Below are 24,356 nucleotides of genomic sequence, written 5' to 3' on the forward strand. Positions count from 1 at the left end.
GTTTTTCTGTGACTGTGGTGCTGGAACACTGTCTAATCCTTGTACATTAGCTGGTGAGCCTACACATGATACAGATACACTATATGACTCTGCTCCACCTATAGAATCAAATACATTGCAGCACAACTGAATTCCTTCCCTAAAGAAAAAGTCCTGCCATTGTAACATCATAACTTAAAACATTTTTTTGGAAGAAGATTTAAAATATTTGCCCATGCTACAGGAAGAGACTGTACTAAAAATGGATACACAAGGTCAGTTGACACTATGAAGCTCAAGCTACCAAAAAGAAAGTGGCAATATATTGACTCAGGATCTCAAAGCTGGGTGTTTTAGCATTACTGTGTAAAGACTTGAAGGGACAGAAGTGAAGAAAATAAGCTGCAATTTTGTACAGATACCAACTTCTGAAAAGCTGGTGTTTTTACAACTAGCATTGAATGCAGTCCAATTTGCAGTAGTAATCTTCAATAGACAAGCAGCTTTGTTGCTGCCTTTATGGACATGGGTACCAATTGCTTTTGTAATATGGTAAAAATGTGAGCTAGCACTTCTGCGTTCCTTTTCATTTTTTTAACATGTATTCAGATTGAGAAATATGATTTTAATGCTTTAATCTCATGTAGTTTGTTTTTAATTTCAAGCAAAATCTTATTGTACTTGAATGTGCCCTGTTTTGTTAGCACACCTAGACTTGCTGTAACTGTACTCATGTCCCAGTATGTACGTTCTTTCTATGAAAGAGAAAACACTAATCTTAAATTATATCCAGCAATGTTTCTGGTATCCTTTAAGAAAAGTTAAGACTATTATTATTTCCTTTCCTTCCCTGTGCAGCATTCAAAATCACCCCTAGAAAAAGTGAGTGTTTTATTGAGACTTCCTAGGAAGGGATGCACTGTAAAACAAAAGTATTCTTGTAACTCAGTTTTGTGAAAGGTAAAAAACTACTATGTTTTAAAGTACACTTTAGAAAGTCTCTTCAAAACAGTCCTGTATTTGAACTCTGTTCATAGTTTTTTTTTGAACAGTTTAGACAAAACTGCTGGAAATTAAAACAATTTCCTGCGTTAAGCTGAGACAAGTATATACAGCCCTATACAGTTTCATAGCTTTTCCTCCCCCATTTATGTGTATTGGTGACAGTGGGTATAAAACAGCCTGAAAGTGTATGCATGTACCATAACATCTAGACTTAATATATTGTGGCGTATTCAATAACCATTATGTAGAAGGTAGATAAGAATTAAAAGGGTTTAATTTCCTAGAAAGAAAATGGAAAAAATGGTCATTTTTAAAAAATAAAGTTTATTAGATCATAATGTTGTCTGAATTTACCACCTTTGTCAGAAGTTAACTCAAAGCTTCCAATGTAGTCTATAATTCCTTAATCAAAGTCAGCAATTTATGGACAGCTTCAGCATCTACAGTTGACCTTTCACTAGCCAGGCAAACTTCCCTTAAAATTAAAAAAAAAAAAAAATTATATTTCATAGTATATCATCCCTCCCCCTTTTACTGTTTTTTGAAACTTAAGGTCAGTTATAATTCCATTATAGTTACCGAAATAATCGTAGTGACTGATTCATCTTCTCAAATTCTCTTGCTTTTCTATGTCCCTTTTGAATAACTTCCTCTGGGAGATTGGCAAGCCTTGCTGCATTAAAGCCGTAGCTTTTAGGACAAGCTCCCTTAATAAATTTATAGAGGAAGGTAATAGTCTCCTGGCTGGGGTCTTCACATTCATTTTCTACCATGCATGCCTTATAAGAAAGAAAAATATTAGCAATACATCTGCTAGCAACAGAAGTGCCCACTTGATTTCCTCAAAAAAAATGAATTTGTGAAAGGAACAGTTTGCACATACCATATGTCCTAGGCGCACAGCAACGTTTTGAGAATAATCTTCTACTAATGAATGGTAGTGAGTTGAAAACAATGTACGACATTTTATAGTCTCAGCAAGTTCTTTAACAACTGCATTTGCTATTGCTGTCCCATCAAATGTTGCTGTACCTCTTCCTGTTAAAGTAAAATATGCATAGGGATATAACTCAAAGGAATTAAAAACCCTAGGTCAGAAAAACAGCATCAGTTAGTACATCAACATCCAAAGGCATTCTGTAAATAGGCCTTGTTTAGCTAAACAAGTCTGCTTAGCAGCCCATGGGGAGTGGAATTTCTTTTAAAGAAAATATAGTACCACTCAACATCAGAAACTTCCTGAGTCCTATTAGTGTTCTCATCCCCATATTATAACTAAGCAGTATAAACCCTTAGTAATAGATAATCGAAAACCTTTTACAGCATCACCTTTTCTCTCCAAATATGGGTCTGAGCCACAATGGTGAGTGCGTGCTCTTAAAGACATTAATGTTGTTTAGATGTCCTTCAGATGTTTTTAAGATAGCCTTCAGATGAAAAGTTTAATGTCTTACCTAATTCATCCACAAGCACCAGAGAATGTGCTGTTGCATGTGAGAGTATGCTGGCAGTTTCACTTAATTCAACAAAAAATGTACTTTCACCTAAAAAAAAACAAAAAACAAAAAACACGAATACTCATTTCATATTACATGCATTCATCTTCTAGGTTATATAGCCTGTCATGAGCTACACATATTGGTATAAAAGGTTAAATCTCATTAGGAGACTATGCAGTTCTTGGCTGGGCACGGTGGCTTACGCCTATAATCCCAGCACTTTGGTAGGCCAAGGTGGGTGGATCACCTGAAGTCAGGAGTTCAAGACCATTCCTGGCTAACATGGCAAAACCCCATTTCTACTAAAAATACAACAAATTAGCCGGGCATGGTGGCACACACCTGTAATCCCAGCTACTCGGGAGGCTGAGGCAGGAGAATCGCTTGAACCCTAGGAAGCAGAGATTACAGTGAGCGGAGATTGTGCCACTGCACTGCAGCTTGGGCAAAAAAGTGAAACTCCATCTCAAGAAAGAAAAGAAAGACTATGCAATTCTTAAACATCAGATTTAAAAGGCTCATATACAAGAAGCAAATGTCCTTATCACATCTAAATGAATGAATAAGAACTTAGGTGGGAAACAACTCACCTGACATTATTCTATCTGAGGCACCAAGTCTAGTAAACACTCTGTCAATTGGTGTGAGCCTGCACACTTCAGCAGGGACGTAACAACCCATCTGGGCCATTACAGCTAATAAGCCAGCCTGTGAATGAGGGAGGAAAAGGTCTTTTATGACTGACTGGTAGTTTAGACAATATACTTTTGTCTCTCTAATGAACCCTTATGTAAGAGTTAGGCACTCTTTAAGAAAAACTTTCATAATCCCATATAGATTGGTTCTGTTCTTTTTGAAATCCATTTGCTAAAATGGAGAAAAGCTGAGGCTAAGAGAGACAAGAGGCATAGGACCTGACTGGCCTTCAAAACATCAGAGCCTTCTTACTAACCCACTACCCTAGTGATTCTGTGTTGGCCAGAGTAGAATGACCTAGGAGGCTCTTTAATACTACTGATGCTTGGAACCAATTCCAATCAACTGAATCCACTTTGTCCTCCTTTCAGGTGATTGTGATTTAAACCAGTGTACACACTATACTGCCTCTCTAGCAAATTAGACGAGCAAGAGGATAATACAATGCAGGAAAGCAGCAGGGACCAGCCAATTACCACCGCTTTTTGTTACAACCTATTACAAATATTAAAAAAATTAAAAGATCTGTGGCTGTCCAAGCCCTGGTATGAAGGGAAAATAAACATCAAAAAGGCCCTAAAAAATAATTTTTAAAAAAATTAGCTAGGCATGGTGGCACACACCTGTAGTCCCAGCTACTTGGGAGGCTGAGACAGGAGGATGGCTTGAGCCTGGGAGTTTGAAGCTGCAGTGAGCTGTGATGGTGACACTGCACTTCAGCTTGTGCAACCCCCCCCAAAAAAGGGGCCAGCATGTCATCGCTAAAGAGCAGTGCCCAACAGCTGCCAGAGGACATGAACTATTTGCCTTCCTACCTAACTTTAGCCATACGCTGTTCACATGAAGGGTTTCTGCAAATGAGTCTAACTGAAAGATAAACCTGTAATACTTCATCTTTACATACAGCCTTTTTTTTTGTCCATTATGAATATACCTACCTTCTGAGGAAATTAATTCAAGTCAAAGAGCCTCATGACCTGAATGACTGACTTCCCCTTTTTAATATATATTCCCCTTAATGCTAAGCAGAGATGTTTGAGGAAGTATAATTCTCAATTTTACAACACAGGGAGTATTTCTCTTTGCTTCCTAACAAGTCACTGGCTGAAATTTATGTAACTGTGTTTGGAAAGTGATCACCTAAGTTATGTAATATATTTATTCCTAATGTCACAAACGACTTTCTAATAACAAAACCTTAAGAATCAGTTACCTGTCTCATGAGCGTAGACTTGCCCCCCATATTTGGTCCAGTAACAAGCACACAATAGGCTTTGCCATTTTCCTCCTCCTCTTCCTCACAGCCTATTAGAATGTCATTCGGAATAAAATCATCCCCAAAAAACGTCTTCGTAACGCAAGGATGGCGTGATCCTTTAAGCTCTAAGAAGGGGGGAGTATCTTCTGGCAACAGAATTACTGGGCGACACATTGGACCATCACCCCCTCGACTATAGTTAGCCAGGCACAGTAAGACATCTGTTAAAAGAGAGGGTAAAAGTGAAGCTTCATCATTTTTGGGGTTTTATCAGCCTAAGTGTTTCACAGGTCTTCACTATAACACTTATAATGAAATGAGAGGTAACTTTCAATTAGAGTCCAAAGATCTCTCCCCCTCAAAGTACTCGCCCTCTAACTCATGGACCAGAGAAATGCCAAGGGGAAGCTAAAAGATACAGCAGAAAGATGCTATACTTAAGCCTTACTTAACAGAATGTGCCAAAATTGGCACATTGATATTAAAACAATCTCTGAAGACTGGTTTTTGCACACCTGTGCTGAGGAAAGGGTTTAAATTACCCAGGAACCAAATGTGGCACATTAAAAGGAAATATACTGTTCTGTTCCACTGACAGTTGTGTTCAGATCAAAACAGTTTTGTGTTACTGTGTTACAAATTCAGGTAAACTATGGTTATTAAAAAACAGGACTGGGCACAGTGGCTCAAGGCCTGTAACCCCAGCACTTTGGGCCACCAAGGCAGGCAGATCACTTTGAGGTCAGGAGTTGAAAACAAGCCTGGCCAACATGGTAAAACCTTGCCTCTAGCAAAAATACAAAAATTAGCCAGGCGTGGTGGTGCCCCCACCTGTAGTCTTAGCTACTTCGGAGGCGAAGCAGGAAAATCACTTGAACCCAGCAGTTCGAGGCTACAGTGAGCTATAGTCATTGCCACTGTACTCCAGTCTGAACAGAGGAAGATCCTGTCTAAAAAATTTTAAAACATATAGAACATAAACCTAAACTATAAAACAGCAAAGGTTCCAGGTAATGTTGGCCATGATAGTTAAAGAACAGAATTGCTTATGAAGTTGAGATAGTTGCCAAATTGAAAATTTCTAACTCAGGGCTTTGAAAAGTCAATTGCAGGAAAGAATCTTTGACAGTTTCCCTGAAGAAAAAATGATTGACCTTTTAAAACTGTATGCAAATGGATTCACTGAAATACAAAATGGGAAAAAATGCAAAGGTTATAATAAAACAAGTTTAAAATGATGGTTCAAGAGATAGTCTTAGTGTAACAAAGCACCTCGAAACAGTATTCACCGAATACTAAAAAGTTCAATTAAAAATCAAATGGGATCTAAAAGTCTCATTAAGTATACACCACATTTAAACATCTTTTGGGCCAGGTACAGTGGCTCCTGCCTATAATCCCAACACTTTGGGAGGCTGAGGCAGGTGAATCACCTGAGATCAGGACAAGACTAGCCTGCCCAACATGGTGAAACCCCATATCTACTAAAAATATAAAAATTAGCTGGGGACAGTGGCTTGTGCCTGTAGTCCCAGCTACTTGGGTGACCAAGGCAGGACAATCGCTTGAACCTGGGAAGCAGCAGTTAAGAGTGAGCCAAGATGGTGCCACTGCACTCCAGTGACACCTGAGGCTAGGAGTTCGAGACCAGCCTGGCCAACACAGGAAAACTTCATCTCCCTTCCCCCTTCTCCTCCATGCCAGTGCTTACCTATAAATCCTAGCTAACTAGGAGGCTGACACGAGAGGTTTGTCCTAAGTAACAGAGCAAGAGACTGTCTAAAAACAAAAACCTTTTGTTCAATGATTAAAAACTGAAGAAAGGGCTGGGTGCAGTGGGTCATGCCTGTAATCTCAGCACTTTGAGAAGTCAAGGCAGGAGGATCACTTGAGCCCAGAAGTTCAAGACCAGCCCTTGGCAACACACTGAGACCCCATCTCTACAAACATTTAAATATTAAACATACATGGTGGTGCTTATCTGTAGTCCCAACTACTTGGGAGGTTGAGGTGGAAAGTTCACTTAAGCCTGGGAGGTTGAAGCTGCAGTTGCCATGGTTGTGCCACCGTACTCCAGCCTGGGCGACAGAGCAAGACCCAGTCTCAAAAAGAAAAAAAGGACTGAAGGCCAAAGGGCTACTAAGATAAAAGCGAGTTTCAAGTGAGTGACTTAAATTGCTGTGGGCAACCTAGTCAGGATGCAAATATGTATATGCAGGTCAAAATATGTACCACATATATATACCTTGTTACTTATGTTTAGGGATAATATACAGCTGACACAGAGCACTACTTAACAAAGCCTGAGGAACAAGCTTATTCAGTCTTACCCAACACTGCGATACACTCTACAGCAGACTGCCAGTCCTTGTAATTTTTATCAAAGTTATAGAACAGTCGCCGCATGCAGTCCTTCAATGATACATCTCTCCGTTCTTCAGCATTTATGAGATTAGCCAACTTCTTCTCAATAGTTTTGGTCCAGTATCGTTTACAGCCCTTCTTGGTAGATTTCAATTCATATTCTTCTGGTAAATTGCGAGTGGTAAAATTTTCAGGAATTTCCAACTGGTAACGGTTCCTACCAATCCCCCAATAGACTATGGTCCTACAGCCAATTCTGTTGCGCTGTTTCTCTAGGTATTCCAGGAGGCTCTGTTCATTTTCTCTTATGTCAGCAAGAGCCTGGTCATAATCAGAGTCAAAGCCTGCTTTGGGAGTAATAAGTCCAGTTTTCCGAGCCTTTTCATGGTCAAAGGCTGTATCCCATCTGTTCAATTCTATAGTCAAATCAGGAAAACGGCCTTCAGGATTTTTTGTCTGCAGAGAGATGACTTGCTTAAGGATTTTAGACTTAAAACCATCAACGACTTCTTCCATGATCCCTATAATTTTACACATTACTTTGAATCCTTCCAGAGCAGAAAGAAAATCAATAATCTTTTTTTTGCTGTATGTGGTTTCTTCATACATTATAGCCCTGCTATCTGGGTGGTTCTGACTCTTCAGGGGAGACCCAACATTATGAATTTTACTGAGTAGTCTCTCAAGATCTGGAAGCTTCTTTAGAAGCTCTACAACTTCGGAGATTTTTTCAGGCACAACCATGAGGTCTTCTATGGCATCGAGACGATCATTGATAGCATAAGGGCTACAGAGTGGGGCACAAAGCCACTGCTTTAGGAGCCGCTTACCAAAGGGAGTATGGCAAGTATCAACCCTCTCCAGCAGGGTTCCCTCAGCAGAACCATTTGTTCCATTCAGAAAAATCTCCAAGTTATTTAATGTCACTGCATCTAGCACCATTCGTTGATATGCTTTGGTGAAGACAGCACCAGATCTCGTTGTGCTGACTATGTCAGAATCCAAGGGAATATATTCTTCAAAGTTAGCCATTGATAAGAGCTCCTGATCAATAAGGCATTTTTTGAGGTAGAAGACACAACCACCCAAAGCAGAGAGGGCCAATTCACTTTTCTCTCGTGGTGTCAACCCAATGGAATCAGACTCTGAAATCATACCTTTAAGCACCTGGGGTAACATCACCCCAATGTCATCACTTAGTTTTTCCCTAAAATATCCTTCCTCAAGGAGAGTTCTCAAAGTTTTGGATGCATCCCAGAACTGGGAGCCTGGTATCAGACCTTCCTGAAGAGAAGAGGACAATGAACTCTTTAGAATTGTTTTAGTTTCTTTTGAGAGATTTCCTTTCTCAAATAAGACTTGTACTGGGGGATAGTGTGCCACTAGAGTCCTAAATCTCGAACAATGGCGATCATCTGAAAACTGACCTATGAAAAACTTCCCCAGTGAAGTATCAACAAAGCATACACCATATGCACGAGTATGGCCAGAAGAATCTTCCTCTTTTTCTTTGAGGCTAAGAAGATACTTATTGTAGTTCTCAGAAGGATCACCTTCCAGCACACTGTAGGTCTGCGTACCCTTGGTAATGATCCTACAGATCTCCCTCCTCACCACTCTATCATACTTGGATATATGTGCCATCTTTCGGCATCGTGCCTCCATCATTTCCGGAGTCTCGGTCTGTTCCACTCGTGCTACTTTATAGCCCTTCTGCACCAGGGAATCTGAATAACGGCCAAATGCAATTTCCGGAAAACCAGAATGGGCCCAGTTGCCTTTCATGAATACTAGTCCCAGTTCACTGACTCCAATAAGAGCATCCATGTGGTATAGTTCATAAAATTTCCCCACCTTGTAACAGATGACAAGATCAAAGTTCTGAGACTTAATTTGCCACCACTTCCTCATCCCAGGAGTACAAGAATTAAGAAAATCCTCAGGCACATAGAGTGTGGATCCATCAAAATCGGGGTGATCAGGCCGCCTCCTGTGCTCATCTCTTCTCTTTTCGTCCTTAAGCCATTCTAAAGTTTCATGATACCAAACAGTGGGGCGACTACTATCATCACCACCTCCACTAACATGGGCTTGGGATTCAGAATTCTGAGGGGCAGAGAAAGCACTCAAAGTATTCTTGGTTTCTGAGGAAATGCCAATTGCTCGTTTGGTGGCTGAGGGCGCTTCCTTCCTAGAGCTTTTTCTTTTAAGAGAGCCATTTCCAGTCGCCATTCTTTTCCGCTTTCGAGCAACTTTGACAGGGCTGTTCAGGCCTTCACTCTCACTCTCCCCTACTCCACTGCTTATTTCATCACTGCTTCCTTCCTCTTTAGTATCTGGCTTAAATTCCACATCAGAGCCACCGATGTCACTCTCAGAGTCTGATATGACCCTTCGTTTTTTTATTTGGCGACTACTTCGCCTAGATCCTTGTGTCTTAGGCTGTACTTCCTCTTCACTCTCAATTTCGTTATCTTCTTCACTCTTATCTGTTACATAAGTTGTGCCTATCTGTAGACAAGGAAAGCAATATTTAAAAACAAATCAAAATTTGAAAAACTAAGACAGTTCAACACGATTTTTTTGACTTTATAATGGTACCCATGCAATCATTTTTAGTACAGTATTCGATAAGTTACATGAAATATTCAATTCCTTATTATAAAACAGATTTTGTGTTAGATGATCTTGCCCAATTTTAGGCTAACATTAAAGTATTCTAAGCATCTCTGAGATAGGTTAGGCTAAGCCCAAGCTACAATGTTCAGTGGGGTAGGTGTGTTAAACACATCTTTAGTTTATGTAACCCCATCCTAAGTTGAGGAGCCATCTGTACTACTGTAAACTCTCTTAATATGCTGCAACTTCATATACCAATAGAAAAACCTACCTCCAAAAATCAAACTTCTTTCTCAAGGAACATCAGCTTCAGTTTCACCTGACATTAAAACAACTGCCATTTTCCATGCCAACGGTGTTCCTGCAAGCATGGTGAAAAAACCCTCTGGACTTCCTGTAACTGTGGCAGACACCAACCCTACCAAGTGACATAATTCGAAAAGGGCAAGGATTCTCTGCCCAGGGAAAGTAGCATTATGAAGGAAGCAGAGTGGGTACAGGGGTAAGTTGACTCTGGCTAAAAGACTAAAACAAAGAAGGTTGCGCTGAGGCTTGAGTTTCACCTCAAGTGCAGATCCAAGGGAATGCTAGCTATTAAGAGCTGCAAGCATTTTGAAATGGGAGGAGGTAAAAAGAGGGCAAATTGATCCAGTTCTAAGCCTCATCTTTTGTTTTACTATGAAGACAGTAACATCTTGAGGTTACGTTAAAAAACACACAAAAAGTGCTGCACCAGACATAGTAGCAGGTACCTGCTAAGAGAATGGCTAAGCCCGAGAGTCCAAGGCCAGCCTGGCAACATAATGAGACCCCATCTCTAACTATAGGATTAAGTGATTGCTGTTATGGAAGTTCTATTTATGGCAAAGCTGTTGGCATGACCATATATCATAAATACCCAGAGGTGATGTCCTCATTTCTTAGGCTTACTGCCTAAGAAAGCAGTAAGCAACTTATACTGGTTCTAGTATTTGCTCTTCCAAAATTGGCTGTCTCATCTCAGGCCTGGCACATTTACCTATCATGGATCTCCCTCATTTGTTAAACCAGCATTAGGCTAAATGATCTCTGTAGTTCAACCTTAAAATTTAAATACCCACTTTATTAACTTGCTTATTCCCTATCTCATCTATAGAGAAACAGGAACAAAACATGAAACTGAGCTTAGTTATACATGAATCTCTCTCAGGATGCAGCTCATTTATTTGGAAGATCAGAGAATAATGATCTTTTGGTTTCCCTGGGCCACACTGGAATAACTGTCTTAGGCAACACACAAAATACACTAACACCAATGACAGCTGATTAAATTTTTTTAAAAATCACAAAATTATGTTTTAAGAAACTATGAATTTGTGTTGGGCTGATTTAAATGCCATCCTGGGCCGTGGATTGGACAAGCTTGTTTTAAATCAATTTTTTTTTCACTTCCATAACAAGTTGTGTGTGTGTGTCAAAGTCTTGCTGTCAACCAGGCTGGAATGCAGTGGTGTAATCTTGGCTCACTACAATCTCTGCCTTCCAGGTTCAAGCAATTCTCATGCCTCAGCCTCCTGAGTAGCTGGAACTACAGGTGTGTGCTACCACGCCTGATTAATTTTTGTATTTTTTAGAGAGACACGGTTTCACTGTGTTCATCACACTAGTCTTGAACTCCTGTCCTCAAGAGATCCACCTGCCTCAGCTTCCTAAAGTGCTGGGATTACAGGCATGAACCACCACTCTTGGCCCCATAACAAATTTTAATTCACTTTATCCATGACCACTAACGTTTGAGCCAAGGTTGTATTTCAAGGTTTATTTAACATCTACTTTTTTCTTTTGAGGCAGAGTCTCACTCTGTTGCCCAGGCTGGAGTGCAGTGACGCCATCTCAGCTCACTGCAACCTCCACCTTCCGGGTTCAGGTGATTCTCCTGCCTTAGCCCCGAGTAGCTGGGATTACAGGCACCCGCCTAAATTTTTTTGTATCTTTAGCAGAGACAGGGCTTCACCATGTTGGTCAGGCTAGTCTCGAACTCCTGACCTTGTGATCCACCCGCCTCGACCTCCCAAAGTGCTGGGATTACAGACGTGAGCCACAGCGCCCAGCCAGCATCTATTCTTATCGATGCAAAATACAGCAAAAAAAGTCTCAAAATTAAAAGCATAAAGCTGGGGCTGGGCTCAATGGCTCACGCCTGCAATCCCAGCACTTTGGGAGGCCAAGGCGGGCGGATCCCTTGAGCTCAGGAGTTTGAGACCAGCCTGGGCAACATGGCAAGACCCCCATCTCAATTTTTTTGGAAAAAAAAAAAAGCATAAAACTGGATAATTAATTTCTAGAGCCTGACAATACCTTCATATATATATGACCCCATCTTTACTGTCCCTAGCTCTCTATGTCTTAACAAAATAGTACTACTACTTGCTTAGTCTGCTAGTAGGTTTGAAAACCTAACTAAAAAGGATGCTAGCTGTTGAGATTCTAAGTAACCTAACTTAACCTACAGTCCAGGGAAGTACAGAAATATACATGTATGTATAATAAAATAATACATTATATATACACACATATATAAAACAAGGTATCTTGTTAATACACCCTTCCCCTTTTTGCCCCCAATCATCCTCCTAAGAGAAGTAACTGAATGCTTGCAATGTCCCACCTCCATCTCTTCTTCATCTTCTGGCTCTGAGGGCTCATCACAAACCGCCAATTCAAGTCTCTTAATCTTGTCTTTATTCAAGGCTTCATCTGCACGTTGCATTGCTCTCAGTATTTCAGGCTTTGCACTGTAAAAATGGCCTCCCTTCTGGGCTTCCTTTGATTTTGAACCTAGAAAGAAATATATTTATAAATAATAAGGGCTGGGTGCACTGGCTCACACCTGTAATCCCAGCGGTTCAAGACCAGCCTGGGCAACACAGCAAACCCCATCACTATCTGTCTGTCTGTCTACACATACATATACATACATACATACATGCTAGGTGTGGAGGTTCATGCCTATAATCCCAGCACTTTGGGAGGCTGAGGTAGGTGGACCACTTGAGATCAGGAGTTCAAGACCAACCTGGGCAATGTGGTGAAACCCCACCTCTACCAAAAAAATACAGAAATTAGCTGGGGGTGGGGGTGGTGTGTGCCCTGTAGTCCCAGCCACTTTGGAGACTTGAGGTGGGAGAATCACTTAAACCTGGGAGGCAGAGGTTGCAGTAAGGCAACATTGCACCAATGCACTCCAGCCTGGGTGACAGTGCAAGACTCTGTCTCAATGGAAAAAAAAAATTTATGAGCACGCGTGCATACACACCCACACACTTGTTGGTTGGATACTTGACTCAACCTACAACATTTGCCCTAATGAACAAGAATGACAACAATTAAGTGTAATTTGTGGGCCAGGCATAGTGGCTCACACCTGTAGTCCCAGCAGGAGGCCGAGGCGGGCGGATCACCTGAGGTCAGGAGTTCAAGACCAGCCTGGCCAACATGGTGAAACCCCATCTCTACTAAAAATAAAAAATTAGTCGGGTGTGGTGGTGCATGCCTGTAATTTCAGCTACTCAAAGAGGGTGAGGCAGGAGAATTGCTTGAACTCGGAAGGCAGAGGTTGCAGTGAGCCAAGATCGTGCCACTGCACTCCAGCCCAGGCAACAGAGCAAGACTTCCTCTCAAAAAAAAAAAAGTGTAATTTGTAGTGTGCCATTACTTTTTATTGATACAGATATCAATAAAGCACACAAGGAATAAATATTCAGGGAAAAACTACTGGTGAAACTAAAATCACCAATTTTACCTCCTTGAAGTTGCCCTATGTGGTCACCCAGGAATACTTAGTTTCTCTTATAATGACCTGGGTCTACAGCCCTAAACAGGTGGGCATACCTCTTCAAGTGAGACAGAAAATTTAAAAGGGTTTTGAGACCATTTCTTTTTGAGACGGAGTTTTGCTGTTGTTACCCAGACTGGAGTGCAATCTCAGCTCACCGCAACCTCTGCCTTCTGGGTTCAAGCAATTCTCCAGCCTCAGCCTCCCAAGTAGCTGGGACTAACAGGCGTGCACCACCATGCCCAGCTAATTTTTGTATTTTTAGTAGAGACAGGGTTTCACCTTGTTGACCAGGATGGTCTTGATCTCTCGACCTCGTGATCCACCCTCCTCGGCCTCCCAAAGTGCTGGGATTATAGGCGTGAGCCACCACACCCGGGAGACCATTTCTTAAGAATGTACTGGGCCGGGCGTGGTTGCTCAAACCTGTAATCCCAGCACTTTGGGAGGCCGAAGAGGGTAGGTCACAAGGTAAGAGATCGAGACCATCCTGGTCAACATGGTGAAACCCCGTCTCTACTAAAAATACAAAAATTAGCTGGGCATGGTGGCGCATGCCTGTAATCCAGGCTACTCGGGAGGCTGAGGCAGGAGAATTGCCTGAACCCAGGAGGCGGAGGTTGCAGTGAGCTGAGATCGCGCCATTGCACTCCAGCCTGGGTAACGAGAGCAAAACTCTGTCTCAAAAAAAAAAAAAAAAGAATGTACTAGCCAGGTGCGGTGGCTCATGCTTATAATCTCAGCATTTTGGGAGGCCAAGGCAGGTGGATCATGAGGTCAGGAGTTCAAGACCAGCTAACCAATATGGTGAAACCCCGTCTCTACTAAAAATGCAAAAATTAGCCGGGCATGGTGGTGCACACTTGTAGTCCCAGCTAATTGGGAGTCTGAGGCAGGAGAATCACTTGAACCCAAAGTGGGTAGAGATTGCAGTAAGCACAGATTGTGCCACTGCACTCAGCCTGGGTGACAGAGTGAGACTCCGTCTCGGGAAAAAAAAAGAAAACCCACAAACTTCAGGAAGACAGAGACTATACTGTCAGTTAAATGTAGCTCTGAGTTTGTCCCAAAGAAAACTAGATCAGATATGTCTAAATGCATAAAAGAATAACCAACCAATGTGCTAATGTAACGGCCTTTACATTTTGAAAGGGTAGCTTTTAGTTCAGACTCCAGCCTGGGTGATAAACCGGGGACTCCATCACATACACAAAAAGTCATTCTGCCAAAGATTTTTTAAATCTCAAAATTGTTCCTGGAAGAGACCTCATCTATCAACTGATTCAATGAGAGCTCATTTTTATTATTTTGTTTTTGTTTTTGTTTTTTGAGACTGAGTCTTGCTCTGTCACCCAGGCTGGAGTGCAGTGGCGCGATCTCGGCTCAGTGCAACCTCTGCCTACTGGGTTCAAGCAGTTCTCTGCCTCAGTTTCCCAAGGAGTAGTATTACAGGCCCCCGCCACCATGCCCAGCTAATTTTAGTATTTTTAGTAGAGATGGGGTTTCACCATCTTGGCCAGGCTGGTCCTTAACTTCTGACCTCATGATGCACCCACCTCAGCCTCCTAAAGTGCTGGGATTACAGGCATGAGCCACCCCACCCAGCCTATTTTTTTTGTTTTTGAGATAGTCTCACTCTGTCACCCAGGTTGGAGTGCAGTGGCGCCATCTTGCCTCACTGCAACCTCCATCTCCTGGGTTCAAGCGATTCTCCTGCCTCAGCCTCCCAAGTAGCTGAATTACAGGCATGTGTCACCAAGCCCAGCTAATTATTTTTTTGTAGAGACAGGGTTTCACTATGTTGGTCAGGAAAGTCTTGAACTCCCAACCTCAGGTGATCTGCTTGCCTTGGCCTTGCAAAGTGCTGGGATTACAGGCGTGAGCCCCTACACCCAGCCCCAAAGCAACCCAAATGAGATGATTTTAAATATAAGTAAACAGTATCAGAAAATAAGTTACTTTAGCCAGATGACCCAACTACTTGGGAGTCTGATGCAGGAGGATCACTGGAAGCCAAGAATTCAAGACCACTCTGGGCAACAGAGCAAGATCCTCATCTCTAAAAAAAAAAAGTTTAAAAATTAACCAGGTGTGGCTGGGCACAGTGCCTGTAATCCCAGTACTTTGGGAGGCCTAGGCAGGTGGGTCACGAGATGAGGAGTTCAAGACCAGCCTGGCCAATGTGGTGAAACCCCATCTCTACTAAAAATACAAATAAATTAGCTGGGCATGGTGGCCGGTGCCCATTATCCCACCTACTCGGGAGACTGAGGCAGGAGAATCACTTGACCCTGGGAGGCAGAGGTTGCAGTGAGTGGAGATCATGCTACTACTGCACTGCAGCCTGGGCAAAAAGAATGAACCTCCATCTCAAAAAATAAAATAAAAAATTAGCTGGGTGGCCAGGTGCAGTGGCTCATACCTGTAATCCTGGCACTTTGGGAGGCAGAGGCAGGTGGATTACTGGAGGTCAGCCTGGCCAACATGGTGAAATCCCATATCTACTAAAAACATAAAAATAGCTGGGCATGGTGGCATGCACCTGTAATCCCAGCTCCTCAGGAGGCTGAGACAGGAGAATCCCTTGAACTCAGGAGGCAGAGGCTGCAGTGAGCTGATATCACGCTATCCCACTCCAGCCTGGGCAAAAGGAGCAAAACTCCGTCTCCACAAAAAAAAAAAAAAAAAAATAGCCAGGCAACATGTCATGTGCCTGTAATCCCAGCAACTCAGGAGGCCGAGGTAAGAGAATTGCATTAAAAAAAAATAAATTAAAATAAGCCAGTGTGGTGGCTCAGGCCTGTAATCCAAGCACTTTGGAGGCCAAGGCGGGCAGATCACCTGAGGTCGTGAGCTCAAGACCAGCCTGACCAACACGCCATCTTTTTTTAAAAAAATAAAAAGTAAAAAAAAAAAGAGAGAATTACTTGAACCTAGGAGGCAGACGTTGCAGTGAGCTGAGATCACACCCCTGCACTACAGCCTGTGTCTGGAGGGAGACTGTGTCTCTCAAAAAAAAAAAAAAAAGAAAAAAAACAACGAAAGAGAACTTGTACAAGATACGATGGGGTGCACCTAGCCCAAGTAAGGCTAAAAATGCAGGACTGTTTATGTCTATGATAAATAAGACTGGACATGGAAAGAAAAAAGTTATGGTTCAGAAGTTTGGTGTGAAATTATTCAACTCAGATGTGCTGATGAGTGAGTAGTTTGGAGGCCAGGCAGTGTATCTCTCTCTCTTTCCTAGATAATGTCACTGATCTATAAGTATGTATCCTGATGACATTAACTTTTTCTTGGACCCTTCAAGATGGGGGGACAGTTTAATTTACCCTCATTATATTAAGGGTATAATATTGCTATAAGTCACTCAAAGGACAAAAATAAAAATTCCATTCTACAAAACAAACCGGCTAAAGACCAGCTACATGTTTCATTCCTTTCCCATGCCAGAAGCTTTCACAACTGCCACCCTTGCAATTTGCTGGGGTAAAATAGGCTTAATTTAATTTCACCATATGGGCCAGGTGCAGTGGTTCAAGCCTGTAATCCCAGGACTTGGAGAGGCTGAGGCGGTTGGATCATGAGGTCAGGATTTTGAGACCAGCCTAACATGGTGAAACCCCCATCTCTACTGAAAATACAAAAGTTAGTTGGGCCTGGTGGTGTGTGCCTGTAATCCCAGCTACTCAGGAGGCTTAGGCAGGAGAATTGCTTGAACCCGGGAGGCAGAAGTTGTGTTGAGCCAAGGTCATGCCACTGCTGGGCTACAGAGCAAGACTCCATCTCCAAAAAAAAAAAATTTTTTTTCACCTTATGGAAAGTCTCACACACAACACACACACACATACACACACAGCAGTAGTGACTCTTACCTGTATATGGCTTTAAGAGCCTTTTGCTAACCCAGCCCCTTGTTGGGCTGTCATCAAAAAACTGTACATGAACACGGACTGATTTTCCTTTCTCGCGGATGAATGTTCCATCAAAGGGGTGGTTGTAAACCAGACAAGGCCACCAGGGGTAACCCTCCATCTTGGCCCAAACCAAATCTCCTGGTGAGAAGTCACAACTGTTGCCAAAAGGAAATACATAACTTAGTTAATATTTGGTCAACTTTCCTTAAAGGCAGTTACCTACAAATAAACAATTCCAGGAAAGGTGTCATTAAGACTCCTTTGAAGTCTTCTGGCATTTATATTGAAGCACAGAAATTCTAGAATATAAAGTCAGATACTGAAGTCATTTTAAAAAAGCAAGCAAAATGATATCATAATGCATAATTAACTATGAAAACAAACACAAATATACTAAGTTACGTTATTAGGGTGAGACACTTTCTCAGAATCAAAGTTTAAAAACCATGCAGAATTTTGGTATAATGTTGACCACAGGAAAAAGGCATGGAATCACAGTATATGCTCTCCAAATTAGTATCACCTATACAATATGGTATGTACATATCAGAAACAGGATCTATCTCACAATATTAATATAAAGCATATTGATTATATAATTTACTAATTAGGTAAATTATCTAATTTATCAGACTTGCTTGGAATCTTTCTCCAGCTATACTCCTGTGTATTTCAAAAGCTACCTAGCACTCCTACTACAGACTAATTTTACAGAAAAACTCAAGTCAACAAGTGAGTGCCTAATGTGCCAGAGTATATATTGCTACAAAACCAAAAACAGATTTAGCCCTGTGAGTTTTCAGGAGCAGGGAGGGGGAATCTAAGAGAATACAGAAGAGCTGCAGAAGAGTGAAACAAGTACAGAATGCAGAATAGTACAGAAGAGTAATAGAGAGGCCACAAACTGCTGATAATCCCTAAGTATTAGATACCTAGGCCTGCTTAAAGGTTTCACTGAATAACTTCAAAATTAAAATAGGCACATAACAAGAACATTTAGACACTTTTGAATAACAATTAGCCAATTGAAACCACATGATTTAGACCGAATCATGAAATATAAAGTATCCCTTCCTTCAAAAAATATAAATATAGCCCAGGTGCAATGGCTCACGAATGTAATGTGAGCAATTTGAGAAGACAAAGAGGGAGATCACTTGAGACCAGGAATTCAAGACCAGCCTAAGCAATAAGGTGCCATCTCTACTTAAAATTTTAAAAAATTAGCTGTTTGGGTGGCATGCACCCCTGTAGTCCCAGCTACTTTAGAGGCCAAGGAGGGAGGATCACTTGAGGCCATAAATTTGAGACCAGTCTGGGCAACACAGTGAGACCCCAACTCTACCAAAAAAATCCAAAAATAAAAAAGAAAGAAAAAATTCCAAAAATTAAAAAAAAAAAGGATTACACGCCTGTAATCCCAGCATTTTGGGAGGCCGAGGTGGTCCAATCACTTGAGGTCAGGAGTTTGAGACCAACCTGGCCAACATGGTGAAACCCCATCTCTACTAAAAATATAAAAATTAGCTGGGAATGGTGGCACACGCCTATAATCCCAGCTACTTGGGAGGCCGAGGCGGGTGGATCACGAGGTCAACAGATCGAGACCATCCTGGTCAACATGGTGAAACCCCGTCTCTACTAAAAAATACAAAAAATTAGCCGGGCATGGTGGTGCGTGCCTGTAATCCCAGCTACTCAGGAGGCTGAGGCAGGAGAATTGCCTGAACCCAGGAGGCGGAGGTTGCGGTGAGCCGAGATCGTGCCATTGCACTCCAGCCTGGGTAACAAGAGCGAAACTCCGTCTCAAAAAAAAAAAAAAAAAAAACCAAAAACAAAAACCCGAGAATACCAGGCATTTAAGACATCATTTAAAGCTTTTTTTTTTTTTTTTTTTTTTTTTGAGACGGAGTTTCGCTCTTGTTACCCAGGCTGGAGTGCAATGGCGCGATCTCGGCTTACTGCAACCTCCGCCCCCTGGGTTCAGGCAATTCTCCTGCCTCAGCCTCCTGAGTAGCTGGGATTACAGGCACGCACCACCATGCCCGGCTAATTTTTTGTATTTTTAGTAGAGACGGGGTTTCACCATGTTGACCAAGATGGTCTCAATCTTTTGACCTCGTGATCCGCCTGCCTCAGCCTCCCAAAGTACTGGAATTACAGGCTTGAGCCACCACGCCTGGCATTCTCAGGGTTTTTTTTAAGACAGTGGAGAAAACCGTTAAGAGGAAAAGCTGACAGCTTACAAAATAAAATGTAAAAACTTTGATATAATAAAGCAACGACTTTGTCTAAGTATATACTAAACAGATCTTTTTTTTTGGGACAGAGTCTCGCTCTGTCACCAGGCTGGAGTGCCAGTGGCACTATCTCAGCTCACTGCAACCTCCACCTCCTGGGTTCAAGATGATTCTCCTGCCTCAGCCTGAGTAGCTGGGATTACAGGGGCCCACCACTATGCCCAGCTAATTTTTGTATTGTTAGTAGAGATGGGGTTTCACCATATTGGCCAGAATGGTCTCAATCTCTTGACCTCATGATCTGCCTGCCTCAACCTCCCAAAGTGCTAAGATTATAGACGTGAGCCACCATGCCTGACTACTAAACAGATCTTTTAAATTTTGCTTTAAAATCATATTATTTTTGCCTTCTCTGTAGTCTACAATTTGGTGTGAATTACTAGTTGTCCCTAAAACATATAATCAACATTTTCACCAACTTTTAAAATTATTTTTGGGGGAACAGCGTCTCACTCTGCTATCCAGGCTGGAGTGCAATAGCATGATCAAGGCTCACTACAGCCTCAACCTCCTAAACTCAAACAGTCCTTCCATCTCAGTCTCCCAAGGAGCTGCGACTACAGGCATATGCCATCAAGCCTGGCTAATTTTCATATTTTTTTGGAGAGACAGGGTCTATCCATTTTGGACTGCCTCAGCCCCCGCAAAGTGCTAGGATTACAGGCGTGAGCCACTGCACACAGCCTCCCTGTGGATTTCTTAAATAAAACCTATAGAAACATTAACCATAGAGAAAATAAAAGGACAATTCCATATTATAATCAATAATTTGTTCATCAAAAGATGCCATAAGGCTGGGTGTGGTGGCTCACACCTGTAATCCCAACAGGTCGAGAGGCTGAAATGGGAGAACACTTGAGACCAGGAGTTCAAGACTAGCCTGGGCAACATAGTGAGACCTCTATTATTCAACAGCCGCAGCAACAACGGCATAAACTAAATCAAAGAACACATTGTGGAAGAAGACATTTACATCACACACAACTGACAAAGAACTAGGGGAAAAAAGAAACAGCAAAAGACAAATACTTCAGCACAAAAGGAAATCTAAATGACAAACATTAAAATGGTGGCTCAAGCCTGTAATCCAGCACTTTGGGAGGCTGAGGTGTGTGAATCACCTGAGGTCAGGAGTTCACGACCAGCCTGGCCAACATGGTGAAACCCCGTCTCTACTATAAATACAAAAAGTAGTCAGGCATGGTGGCAGGCACCTGTAATTCCAGCTACTTGGCAGAAGAATTACTTTAACTTGGGAGGCAGAGGTTGCGGTGAGCCGAGACTGCCCCACTGCACTCCAGCCCTGGGCAACAAGAGGGAAACTCCCTCTTTAAAAACAAACAAACAAACAAACAAAGGGACTCAACATGTTTTAAGGCTTAAACGATTCATGGAATAATCCAAATGTCTTTGTAGCTCATCAGACTGTTCTGTGATTGGATCTCTCCAATGCCCCTTGCTCCTTCCTCCTTCAGCCTACCCACAATTTGCAGACCTTCCTCTTTCTGAACCAGCTTCCCATTCTAACTATAACCTGTCTAACCCTATCTGTCCCTCTGGTTTTGGTTGACAGAGCTGAGACCCTAGCCTGACCTGCATCCTCTCCATCCCCTTTCCACTTGGGAGTCTAGAATTGCCTCTTTGCTTTGTCCTGTTCATGGTGGTATCCAGGACTGAAAATGCCTAATGCTGTGCTCAGCAAAGTGATCTAGACACTGAGATTTCTTTAGAAACCTGGTATCAAATACTCATCTTTTTTGAATACCCTATTTTTACAAGTCTCTTAAACCTCAAGAAACAACATACGTTATTCAACATGAATGTAAAGTACATCCTTACAATAAATACACCCCTTTGGTTTGGAGTCATCAATTCATGCTGAAGTAAACATAACGTATCATGCTTTTTTTTTTTTGAGATGGGAGTCTCGCTCTGTCACCAGTCTGGAAGGCAGTAGCGTGATCTCAGCTCACTACAATCTCTGCCTCCCGGGTTCAAGTGATTCTCCTGGCCTCAGCCTCCCAAGTAGCCGGAACTACAGGCGTGTGCCACAGCACCCAGCTAATTTTTGTATTTTTAGTAGAGACACGGTTTCACCATGTTGGCCAGGCTAGACTGGAACTCCAGACCTCAGGAGATACACCCTCCTCGGCCTAAAGTGCTGGGATTACAGGCGTGAGCCACCGCTCCTGGCCACATCATTCATTTCTTTTCTTTTTCTTTCTTTTTTTTTTTTTTTTGAGATGAAATTTTCACTGTCGTTACCCAGACTGGAGTGCAATGGTGCAATCTCGGCTCACCGCAACCTCCGCCTCCTGGGTTCAAGCAATTCTCCTGCCTCAGCCTCCCGAGTAGCTGGGACTACAGGCGTGCACCACCATGCCCAGCTAATTTTTGTATTTTTAGTAGAGACGGGGTTTCACCATGTTGACCAGGATGGTCTCGATCTCTTGACCTCATGATCCACCCGCCTCGGCCTCCCAAAGTGCTGGGATTATAGGCGTCAGCCACCGCGCCCGGTCCAAATCATTTCTAACCATGAGTCTGCCTTTGCGAATGCCAGCTCTGTTCCCCACAAGCAGATTCTACTCATGCACAACTATATATACTTAAAACTGTGGGAAACAGTCACTTGAACAAGGGTAACATTACAATTACACTTAGAAAAATCTCAGAATTTCTATAGGACACTTTAAACTCAGGGAATGTGAATCCATTACTCAAAACCAATAACTAGCGGCCGGGCGCGGTGGCTCACTTGAGGTCAGGTCAGCAGTTCCAAGACCAGCCTGGCCAATATGGTGAAACCCCATCTCTACTAAAAATATGAAAAATTAGCCAGGCCACAGTGGCACACGCCTGTAATCCCATCTGCTCCAGAAGCTGATGTAGGAGAATCGCTTGAACCCAGGAGGCAGAGGTTGCAGAGAGCCAAGATCGTGCCACTGCTCTCCAGCGTGGGCGACAAAGCGAGACTCCGTCTCAAAACAAAAACAAACAAAAAACACTAACTAGCTCTCTTATCTTGAATGAGTTTTTTCTGAGACTCTATTTATTCATTTGTTCAAATAGCTACCACTGAACTTTGTGTTTTTAATAGCTGGCAAACAGTAAAAGTGAGCTTTTCAAAATGTCGCCTGCTGCACGGATAAAAAACCCTGAACGGGCCGGGTGCGGTGGCTCGCGCCTGTAATCACAGCACTTTGGGAGGTCGAGGCGGGCGGATCACCTGAGGTCGGGAGTTCGAGACCAGCCTGACCAACATGGAGAAAACCCGTCTCTACTAACTATACCAAATTAGCCGGGTGTGGTGGCACATGCCTATAATCTCAGCTACTCGGAAGGGTGAGGCAGGAGAATCGCTTGAACCCGGGAGGCAGAGGTTGAGGTGAACCGAGATTGCGCTCCAGCCTGGGCAACAAGAGCTAAATTCCGTCTCAAAAAAAAAAACAAAAAAAAAGGCCTTGAACTGCCCAGAAAGTGAGGACAACTCCCGTCCCGCTTCCCCGGGGTCGTGTCCACACATCTTTGCCCAGGGACAGATTAAGGCCTCTAAAAGCCCACCCTCAACTTCGAAAACATTACCTTGCCCCATAAAAATTACACTATTTCATAAAAGAAAATATTTTCCACTCGACACGAAATTTCCACGTGCGTCAAAATATAGCTTCTATTTTCATTTGTCTATGAAAATAGACACGTGCAGTCTACCTACGACGGAAAGACCGGGCCAGATCCCAAACACTTCGGCTCCCCCCGCCCCGCCCCGCCCGCACTCCGCCCAATCAAGCCCCGCGGTCCGCACAGCGACACTCCCCCCCCACCCCGCACTCTCGGGTCGCGGCCCACCCCCTCGGCGGCCCCTCATCCGGGCGGAGGGCCCACTGTCCCCACGGCGTCTGGGTGACCGCGGCTCTTAACTACCCAAAAGTGTCTACCTCGAAAACTACTGGAGCCCCAGCTCACTATATCCGCCGGCCAGGGAACCTCCTTTCGCACCCCTAGCCACCTGGCTCGCGGCGTTCCGCCTCCCGCAGGCATTCCTCCTCCCCTCCACCCTGCCCCCTTCCGCACACCAAACGGGCTCGGCGCCTTCCCCTTCCCGCCCCACCCCCAGTTCTCCCGCCTCCCGGGCCCCCTCCCCACCCGGAGTTGGCCGCGTCGCCCCTTCCATCTCCCAGCCCCCCACCTGGCGGGACGCGTTTCCTCCCTCCAAAGCTCCTGAACTCTCCGCGTCTCCCCTCCAACCCTCTTCCTGCACAGCCTCTCTCCTCTAACCCTGTTTACAAGCTACACCCCGAAATGCTCCAGACTCGGCCCCTGCACTCCTTTAAGCCACCTCTGTGGCCCTGCCTCGGAGCCCAGGAGCAGGCCGTGGCCCCCCAACCCCTGTGCGAGCCTCCCATCCCCGGGTTCCGAGCGCTACCTCGTGGGGGCCGCAGTCGCTACGGATCTCCGCAGACCTCCGTTGAGGTTCTTCGCCTTGGGCGGTGACGCGGAGCGCGCCAGGGGCCTGGGCCCAGGCCCAGCCTCGCTCCAGGCCGCATCCTCTCCTGGAGGAGAGGCCCGGGTGGCAGCGGCGGCTCGGCCGCCCTCGCGTGAGGCCCTGGCCGATGCCTTGTTGGCATCACTCAGCGCCGGCGACTTGGGGAAGAAGCTGTACAGAGTGCTCTGTCGCGACATACCGACGGCCAGCGAGGCCCAACCGTTCTGTCGGACGGAGCACCTAAATGTACCACATCTACCGCGCGCCTTCTGCTGGCGGGAAACCCGGGGGGAGGCGCGCTCCGCTGGAGGTACCCGGGCCCCAGTGGCCAATGGACGGACGCCTCGCCGTGCGGGGGCGGCACGCGCCAAGCCCCGCCCCCGGGCGCGCGGCGACGTGAGGAGGGGCGGGGTCGGCAC

The 24,356-nt window shown here is 43.8% G+C and overlaps 2 protein-coding genes across 8 annotated transcripts in view; one reads left to right on the top strand and one right to left on the bottom strand.

The window, feature by feature from the left end:
- FBXO11 (F-box protein 11) overlaps window positions 1–1,322 on the top strand; it is a 100,922-nt gene extending 99,600 nt beyond the window's left edge. For all 5 annotated transcript variants that reach the window (XM_078349398.1, XM_078349399.1, XM_078349400.1 and 2 more), the window contains exon 23: window positions 1–1,322. In XM_078349398.1, coding sequence (XP_078205524.1) covers window positions 1–130 — 130 coding nt within the window. In that variant the 3' untranslated portion in view covers window positions 131–1,322.
- On the bottom strand, window positions 1,292–24,223 carry MSH6 (mutS homolog 6). Of its 3 annotated transcripts, none has more exons than XM_078349396.1 (10): window positions 23,901–24,223; window positions 17,110–17,306; window positions 12,068–12,237; window positions 6,768–9,312; window positions 4,393–4,658; window positions 3,074–3,191; window positions 2,439–2,528; window positions 1,868–2,022; window positions 1,564–1,763; window positions 1,292–1,459 (listed from the first exon to the last, which is right to left on the bottom strand). In XM_078349396.1, the coding sequence occupies exons 1-10, from the start codon at window positions 24,077–24,079 to the stop codon at window positions 1,378–1,380; spliced, it is 4,002 nt and encodes a 1,333-aa protein (XP_078205522.1). In that variant the 5' UTR covers window positions 24,080–24,223; the 3' UTR covers window positions 1,292–1,377. The 3 variants fall into 3 exon arrangements, with proteins under 3 accessions (XP_078205522.1, XP_035128506.2, XP_078205521.1); XM_035272615.3 differs by having other exon boundaries at window positions 23,878–24,223; XM_078349395.1 differs by lacking the exon at window positions 23,901–24,223 and adding an exon at window positions 23,641–23,747.
- Between the last annotated feature and the right edge of the window lie 133 nt (window positions 24,224–24,356).

The sequence above is a fragment of the Callithrix jacchus genome, chromosome 14 (genome assembly GCF_049354715.1).
Source record: "Callithrix jacchus isolate 240 chromosome 14, calJac240_pri, whole genome shotgun sequence".
Classification (NCBI taxonomy): Eukaryota; Metazoa; Chordata; class Mammalia; order Primates; family Cebidae; genus Callithrix; species Callithrix jacchus.

What these genes read in the sequence shown, in the direction of transcription:
- MSH6 (XM_035272615.3), bottom strand. Translation starts at nt 24,134, where the DNA reads ATGTCGCGACAGAGCACTCTGTACAGCTTCTTCCCCAAGTCGCCGGCG. An exon ending in GCGACTGCGGCCCCCACGAG is followed by an intron (nt 17,307 to 23,877) that starts GTAGCGCTCGGA and finishes TTTTGGCAACAG; the next exon opens with TTGTGACTTCTCACCAGGAG. An exon ending in AGTCTACGCTCATGAGACAG is followed by an intron (nt 3,192 to 4,392) that starts GTAACTGATTCT and finishes CCTCATTCACAG; the next exon opens with GCTGGCTTATTAGCTGTAAT.